The 7,901-nt window shown below is 39.4% G+C and overlaps 2 protein-coding genes across 2 annotated transcripts; one reads left to right on the forward strand and one right to left on the reverse strand.

Annotated features, from left to right (window-relative positions):
- The first annotated feature begins 1,698 nt into the window (after nt 1–1,698).
- On the forward strand, nt 1,699–4,366 carry LOC109461876 (phosphoethanolamine N-methyltransferase 3-like). Its single transcript, XM_019758347.1, has 5 exons — nt 1,699–1,867; nt 2,219–2,353; nt 2,743–2,874; nt 3,338–3,602; nt 4,043–4,366. The coding sequence occupies exons 2-5, from the start codon at nt 2,277–2,279 to the stop codon at nt 4,340–4,342; spliced, it is 774 nt and encodes a 257-aa protein (XP_019613906.1). The 5' UTR covers nt 1,699–1,867; nt 2,219–2,276; the 3' UTR covers nt 4,343–4,366.
- Nucleotides 4,367–5,055: 689 nt separating this feature from the next.
- Nucleotides 5,056–7,560, reverse strand: LOC109461917 (protein transport protein Sec61 subunit beta-like). Its single transcript, XM_019758396.1, has 4 exons — nt 7,463–7,560; nt 6,588–6,682; nt 6,006–6,104; nt 5,056–5,680 (listed from the first exon to the last, which is right to left on the reverse strand). The coding sequence occupies exons 1-4, from the start codon at nt 7,463–7,465 to the stop codon at nt 5,593–5,595; spliced, it is 285 nt and encodes a 94-aa protein (XP_019613955.1). The 5' UTR covers nt 7,466–7,560; the 3' UTR covers nt 5,056–5,592.
- Between the last annotated feature and the right edge of the window lie 341 nt (nt 7,561–7,901).

Consider the following 7,901-nt stretch of genomic DNA (forward strand, 5'->3'; position numbering starts at 1 on the left):
GTATCTGTATTGCTGGTATAACCGCCCTTTTGGCGTAACACACCAGGTTCGCATACACACATTGCGGCAGCAGCTAGGTATATTACACCCAGCAACTTGTTACACCTAAGGCCACACCAATTTAATTTGTTGGTTCTCGGATTCGCCTCTTTGTTTTTTCTGATTTGCAAAAAAAAAATTTGATTCTGGTCCTGAATCAACTGAAAAATGCTCATGTTTTGCCCCCAACAGTTGAGGAACGTCCTTTTCTTCCTAGTTGTTACAGTTTTCCCATCTATCATTGCAGTGGTTTGATTAAAAGTTCAAAATTCAATGTTTAAATTTTAACCCAGCCTTTTGTGTTGACTTCATGGCTTGTTTTGTAGCATTTAAGCCTATAATAGGATGCTTAGACCTGTTTTTATTTTTTATTTTTTTCGCCCTGTCGCTTCATATTTTTTCTGAAAAAATCCGAGAACAAACAAATTAAATTGGTGTGGCCTTAGGCGCTTTCTCGAAAACATGGTTGGAAAAGGTCATGGTGAACAATTTTGTCGTTAAAAGAAAAATCGCTACGCCCGCTCACTAAAATGGCACTAGCTAACACAGGCCTTGAGAGACACTTTATGAAAGGTGTGTGCGCTCCCACCAAGGATGAGGGTTGTCAATAGTATGGGCACCAGAAACTCTGACAAACTCAGATACATGTATATCAAGTGCAAAACTCAGATGAATCACCTATGCACTATCTGTCAGGGATACTGAATGCTAGCATATGATGTTACATGATGTATACATAATCATATATCATATCATATTTTTAGCCTTCAGCATAACATATTCTGCAAATTCTTTTGTTACCTCATCATCACATGATACATTTTAATAGTTAGTGCTTTGCCTGATAGATAAATTTTTGTATGCATGAATTAGAATTTCATGTGTCTAAGTTTTTAATACAGATGTGTGCCATTCATTCATTCAAAAATGGAAGGCAGCATCTTATACCTGTGGCAATAAATGTGTGGCAGGAAATATGGGGGTTATTGACCTCAATTACTGGCTATGTTCATGGCATCCACGTTAATTCAATGGGCTAGAGGTCACTGGTTCGATCCCCGGATGCACTGGCATGGCCGTTGTGTCCTTGGAATGCACTTTAGACAATTTTCTCCATCCAGGTGTACATTTGCAAGGCAACCTCTGGTAGAGACTACCGATAGAATCTACAAAGACACGTTTGGAGGATATATGGTTGTAAAGTTTGACATACTGTAACATATTGTTCACCTGCAGTACCAACAAACTACAACGTGTGGCGCTCCTGAGAAGTGCACTTGCAGTTGTGGGGAGAAATAATTTTTACGAAAAAAATTACTAAAAGTCATACTAAAAGATAATGTCTTGAAGTATTTTTGATACACTCACTTATCAAACACTTAAGTATTGATTAACAGTTACAATACAAGGAATGTGACCTAAATTTTCAAGATGACCTGAAAAGAGCAAAGTAACATAACCTGGGAAGAGCCTGAGGAAGCAGCAGCCGCTACACCTAGATGGAAACTTGCTGCCCAACATATTACTGACAGAAAGTAATACTAGAATCACCTGCTAGGCTGGTTCTGGAGACGGGTGTACCTCCCCCCTCCCCCCAACCCAAACTTTAAAGGTGAAAGGCCAATGGACCCTTCTATTAGAAAACAGGGGTGGGCAGGATGGTCAAGACCAAACATGGGGTGGCAGAAGCAATATTGTAGGTGTATGAACTAGTAGAGAGAGCTTAGTCTCTCCTGGGATGGAAGTACTGTTTTGGGTGGGTGGTTTGTCTGTGCGTTTATGCCGCCCATAATCATAGGCCACCTAGCCATTTCAAAGAGAAATGCAGGTAAGTATACAGCCCAATAAATCACCATACATTAGACATGTTGACCTGTAGGTTGTTGCCCGGGTTGATCTAAGGTCAGAATGGTGTGTCAGAACCTGTTTTAGCTTTGTGAATCAGCACAGCAATCAGAATAAAAACTTAAGTACACTGAAACTGAACAATACAACCTTGGGTAAGGTAGGAAGCTAGACATTGATAGTACGTAATGTGATGAGTCTGATGACACTATTGTTTTATTTCATAATGACTTGAACCAACACAGATGAACTTTCATGCTATTGTTTGTCATATTGTGTATTGTCCTGTGTTTATGTAATAATCATGCCAAACATGTTTTCTTTCTAATCAAAGCACAGGACACTGACAATCATCTCTGACTGCAAAGGACTACCACCAGTCAAAGCACAGTATGGATCTGGACAATGCTGAGCAGTATGCCAGCAACAGAGGGGAACAACAGAATGTGGCAATGCAACTTATAAACAAGTAAGCTCTCTTTTCCTCAATCTTTTCAAAATTCTGCCAATTCCCTCTCCAAAATTGATACAGGAACCGTACAATGATTATTTATACTGATTTTGGGTGATCAGATACTGTACGGTCTCCAAATTTGCAGTATTTGGTAACGATAGATGTAATAAAGCGAATACTGTAATATTACTATAACGTTAATATCACTGATTTTGATGCCACATATTTAAAATGTGACTGTCTATTAGACAATTGAGTTGTTTCGATAGATCTTTCTATTCTAAGATGATCAATGGAGATATCAACTTCTTGAACTTTGATTTTCGAAAAAGTGAATGTTTTTTGCCTTGAAAGCCCAAGAACTACCTTCACCTAATACTTATACTTGACCTCTGACCCCACAGGTATGTCCAGTGGCAGGATGGTGACCTTGTACTTGATGTCGGGTGCGGAACAGGAGAGGTCACCAAGTTCATGGCCCAGCAGACTGGGATCAAGGCTGTGGTCGGATTCGACTTGTCAGACAACTTTGTTCGGTTAGAACTGTGAACATGCTTGGTACTTAGAGGTTTAATGTATGGATTATCTTCCAAATCCCAATGTTGTGTGTAGTATTTCCATCTTTGTTGGTCATTGGCTTGCAAAAACATACTTTGAAAAGCAAAGTGTTTTTATCATTATTACATTATCATATTTGCTAGATGTTTGTATACAAGCATGAACTTGCCTTTAGAGCTTTTCAAAAATTGCCATATAAGTGTTTCATATAAAGAAGCTTGTGCACTTTCTGTAAATTTTGCTACACAGCACAACTACAGAAAACACACAAACAGCACAGCTCTCCATTGCGCCCGCAAGTTTTGAAATGCACCAGTGCACCTGCACTTCCAGCTTTGCTACAGAGCACAATTCTACAGAGATCACTCACACAAACAGCAAAACTATCGGCACACCTGCAATGAAATGCAGCTGCCTTAAAACAAGTTTCTGCACTTCCAGTTTTGCTACGGAGCACAATTCTACAGACAACACATCCTTCTGCGTTGCTGATGCTTCAGACGCCGCAGCCATGAGGCCTGAGTGGAAGGGTTACTTCACCAAAGCCACCTGTTTCACCATGCTGCACTGGATCCAGGACAAACGCAGCTGTCTGCAGAACATCTGTAGCTGTCTGCAGCCAGGTGGTCAGCTGGTGATCAACTGTCTACTGGACACCGCAGGGGTCAGCGATATTGACCTCCCCAACTGGAGGCAATACTTAAAGGTATTTTTGTGTATAAAGCATATGATGGCTGTTCAATAAAACTGTTATTTCCAATGCAAAAATTGTACCCAAATTTTGGACAGTCCAATTTTATCATGCAGACATCATAGAAGCACTGGATTGGTCATTTCTTGACAAAGACTGGACAGTCAAAAATTGGATGGGGGCAATTTTTGTACCGAAAATCACAGTTTAACTTCAGAATGATTTCTACCACCATAGATGAACTTTCAAACACTGTATTATGTCTATCTCTTTCTGAAGGATTTCTACCACCACAGATGAACTTTCAAACACTGTATTATGTCTATCTCTTTCTGAAGGATTTCTACCACCATAGATGAACTTTCAAACACTGTATTATGTCTATCTCTTTCTGAAGGATTTCTACCACCACAGATGAACTTTCAAAGACTGTAATGTCTTCTCTCTTTCTGAAGGATTTCAAGTACAACCTCCACCCCTGGCCTAGTAACAACATCCAGGGCATGCAGTCTCTACTGGAAGAGTGTGGCTTCAAGGTCAACGAATGTCTGGGTCATCCCGGACCCCCACAGGACGAACCATTAGATGAGGAGGGGTGGAAGGGTGTGTTACGTCCAGTCCTGTCCCAACTGAAGTACATTCCAGAGGAGAAACAGGATGACTACCTGACAGAGTACACCTCAGCTGTCATGAAGAGGGTTCAGGAACAGAAGGGGCAACCTGAACAACTGGTGGCTCATGCTTGTAAAATATAATTCCTCACAGAGCATTCCCACTCACTTAACAGGTCAATGAAGCAAACATGTTACGTGCCGATAAGATGCATTTGAATGGTGTATATAAGGTCTTAGTTCAGTCACGGTACACCAAAGCCGGCCATGAAATGTATCCCCGTAATCCCAACAAGTCAGACCACCACACGGATGTCAGTTGATCACACTAAAAAGGGTCTGAAGATGAGATTTGTGGCATCAAAGTTGACCGTCAAATGCATCATTTTGGAGAGGTTTCCATGTTGTTTTACGCTCTGCATGGGGGTTTCGAGAAGACTGATTGTCTCATCTACTTCCGGGCCATTCCAAATGAGCACAGTACACACAAATTACATTCATTGTAACACCTATCGATCACAGGAATAAAGTAAAATTCGTTACAGATGCTGACTGCCATGTTGGTGTCCCAAGTTTTCATCGCAATGGATCATAGCTCAAAATTATATACAGGCGTTGATTTTTATGTTTATGGATTTTTTAAGACTTAATTCAATCATGTAACCTGTATGTTAGTTGACACTAACCTCTTCCCTTATGACCTCAATTAAAAAGCAGCCAGCAGGCCGATTTGAGTATTTCATTAATTAACATGGCATATTGCTGAGCAGAAATTCTAAAAGGCCACCTTTGGTGCTTTGAATGTACAAATGTATATCATATTGTACATCAGAAGAAAGATGACTTGAAACCCCTAACACTGGTATGTGAGAATTTATTGTCAAAATATCACAATCAAGTTTGTTTACAAAGAAAGGTAAACAGGTTGAACAGAAAAGAAAAGCATCATGTTATTCTCCTAGTAACACCTCAACATCAAGGCATAGAAGGTACACATGACATTTACATACAAACTGTAAGGTAGCTGGAACTTAAAACTTGGAATGGTCTTCAAAAATAACATGTTTTGTACTACCGGTACTACCTACTATTAATCTAATTATTTTAACTTGTTTACAATCCTTAATTTATCCTCTTGGCACTCATGTACCCAAAACAATGCTTTGTTTATGGACAAAAGGAAATAAAGTTTCCTTCTTGAAAAGAAAAGTACAAAATTCCAGTGCATACAGACTTCTTGTACTTGAATGGGGGATGTAACATCATCATTCTCAAAGTATTGAGTTTAAAAAAATGTTACAATACAGGGGACTAAAAGGTTTCTTTCTGGTGATTCTCTATGATGATTGGTGGCCGTCTTGATGAAGAGTTGGTAGACTGTGCAGCGGCGCCCCCTACCCTCTTGTGTACTTGCCCCAGATGTGCAGCATGAAGACTGAGGCGATGAACAGCAGGCTCATCACGAGAACGGGGACAGGGCCACTGGAAATAACAAGAAAACATTGACTTCAATATCATAGCTTTTGATTGGCAGAAGTATGCAAGGTAGTAAGGGAATACATATTGTTAGATGAATACAACAATTGCAGAAAGTTCCCCTCTAAAAAAGCATAGAACAGGTTTTTACTTCTCCAATATTGACCAGTTTAGTTGAACCAACCCTTTGTAGTGACACGTACAAGGTGTACTAATAATATAAGTCTATGTCATCTTTGCTTCATAACAAGTTGTGTCAATGTTAAATGTAAGGTAAACTGAGTTAAGTATACATAAACTCAGTTGGTAGGTATAAAATAATAAGACATACACTTTGAGGCCAGGAGAGTCTTCTGTGTAGAACCGCCACATCCCTGCAGTGTTGCCTGTAGCCCTGGCCTGGCCTCTGGAGGCTGAAGATGGGGTTTTCCTGTACAACACAATAAGGTGTTTAATATTGGTTGCAATTCTGTGCTCTACTGTGGGAATATTATTTAGAACAATGGTCATAGCTCTAGTCTGTATAACACAATGTGTAGCCAGCTAAACAACATTTCTGTTGTATAGATCTTGAAAAGTGGTATACTACAAAGGAACAATTTTTCCAGCTAATTTGAATTCTGAATCTGAAGTCAAGTTTGAATTTCAAGCAGTCTAGTCTAGTATGGATTTTTAAAAAAGGGGAAGGCATTAGCAAGACCTTAGGTGCAATGCAGTTGAACCCCACACCTCGCATTTTCAGCAAAGCACGCTGGGTTTTCGGTTCTTTTACGAGGTTCGATGCCTAACGCTTCCCCATACCCAGAGCTTTGAATTTGTCATTAACTTAAAGGACCAATGCAACAACCCCACTGCATGCCCAAGCAGGGTTTTGATTTGAACCTCCAACCTCTGGATCTACCAGTATACCCACCTTTGTCTGAGCTGGCTGCCTCCCCCTGCACGAGGTGTGACGGCCTTGCTAGAGGGGGCCCGGGCCCCGACATTGGTCTGACTCGCTGGTGCAGGCTGTAGGAAATAAAAACCACTGTTAACATATATAGTAAAAAAAAAAATAAAATGATATTTTCAAACTCTTGATTTTCACCAACCCATGGAACTGCGTAATCTTGAGTACTGCAAACCTAAGTGAATCCATACTATACGTGATAGTTGAAGGCTTCTTCTTTCGTCAAAATAATTCTTACTCTAACTGGAACATAATTTTTAAGAGTCTGCTTTGAGTGACAAGAACAAGACAAAGCAATTCTGATCCTTAAATTTGGGACAAAAATAATTTAAGAACCATGAGCACTAATCAGCAAAAGCGGAAAATCTTCAGCAGAATTCAGCCAATTTTCATACTAATCATAGTTTCAGAGAAATTTGATACATAATTTTTTTTGCATACTGTATATAACGTTACAGCAACCCCCCTCCCCCTTTCCAAAAACCTCCCTATAACTATTTTCTTCCCAATAAAACTTAGTAGAACCTAACTTATCGTTGGATCTTAGCTTGTTAAGGCCTAATATATCAATGGAGCGATTCTACGCATTTTGAGTATCAAGATTTCGTAAGGCATATGGGTGATCCGTAGTTGTGAAATCTTCGAAAACAGTCTACGTGGCAAAACGCAGCACTTGGCTCAAAGTCCACTCGAAAAGAAACATAAGATTCTTCCACAAAACTCAATAATCGGAACACAAAACTACGTCTACGCGTTAAAAACATCTTATACTTAAGATCTGAGTTGGATCGAAGTTATATAAATGTCTAAAATATTATAAAATCGCAGACAACTCTTACCATGTTGTTCCGTTCACCACAACTCTGAAAACAGCCGGAAGTGAAAAGGCCACGCGTCGACGTCACAGGTCTCGCGAAATCGCGCGCGAGTTGGTGCCAAGGGAGTAGATCACTTTATGATTTGTACGGGGGTGTAAAAAGGAATAAACTGCATCTATTGTAGACATAAATGACTCGAATATTCCATACTTTTTATGTATCACTTTTAAAAAGTAAGATATTTATGATGATCTATTTTATGGGATATATAGTACATTTTGAAAGCAAACAAGGAAGGCATCTAATTATCATAAATCCCTAGTGATAAAATTAGCCATTACCAAGCTAGAATAGTCAACTACAGTATTTAGGGGTAAATATATTATGTAGTTTATTTTATGCGTTTAATAAAGGTACATAACTCGTACTTTAAAGATAAAAATTATTTTAAATATAGTAA

The sequence above is a fragment of the Branchiostoma belcheri genome, unplaced genomic scaffold, assembly GCF_001625305.1.
Source record: "Branchiostoma belcheri isolate BF01 breed outbred unplaced genomic scaffold, Haploidv18h27 scaffold97, whole genome shotgun sequence".
NCBI classification, from domain to species: Eukaryota; Metazoa; Chordata; class Leptocardii; order Amphioxiformes; family Branchiostomatidae; genus Branchiostoma; species Branchiostoma belcheri.

Coding starts and splice junctions, on each gene's coding strand:
- LOC109461876 (XM_019758347.1), top strand. CDS start 2,277: ATGGATCTGGACAATGCTGAGCAGTATGCCAGCAACAGAGGGGAACAA. Junction 2,354..2,742: donor GCAATGCAACTTATAAACAA/GTAAGCTCTCTT, acceptor CTGACCCCACAG/GTATGTCCAGTGGCAGGATG. Junction 2,875..3,337: donor TTGTCAGACAACTTTGTTCG/GTTAGAACTGTG, acceptor CTGCACTTCCAG/TTTTGCTACGGAGCACAATT.
- LOC109461917 (XM_019758396.1), bottom strand. Junction 6,105..6,587: donor GGCAGCCAGCTCAGACAAAG/GTGGGTATACTG, acceptor TGTGTTGTACAG/GAAAACCCCATCTTCAGCCT. Junction 5,681..6,005: donor GACTCTCCTGGCCTCAAAGT/GTATGTCTTATT, acceptor TGTTATTTCCAG/TGGCCCTGTCCCCGTTCTCG.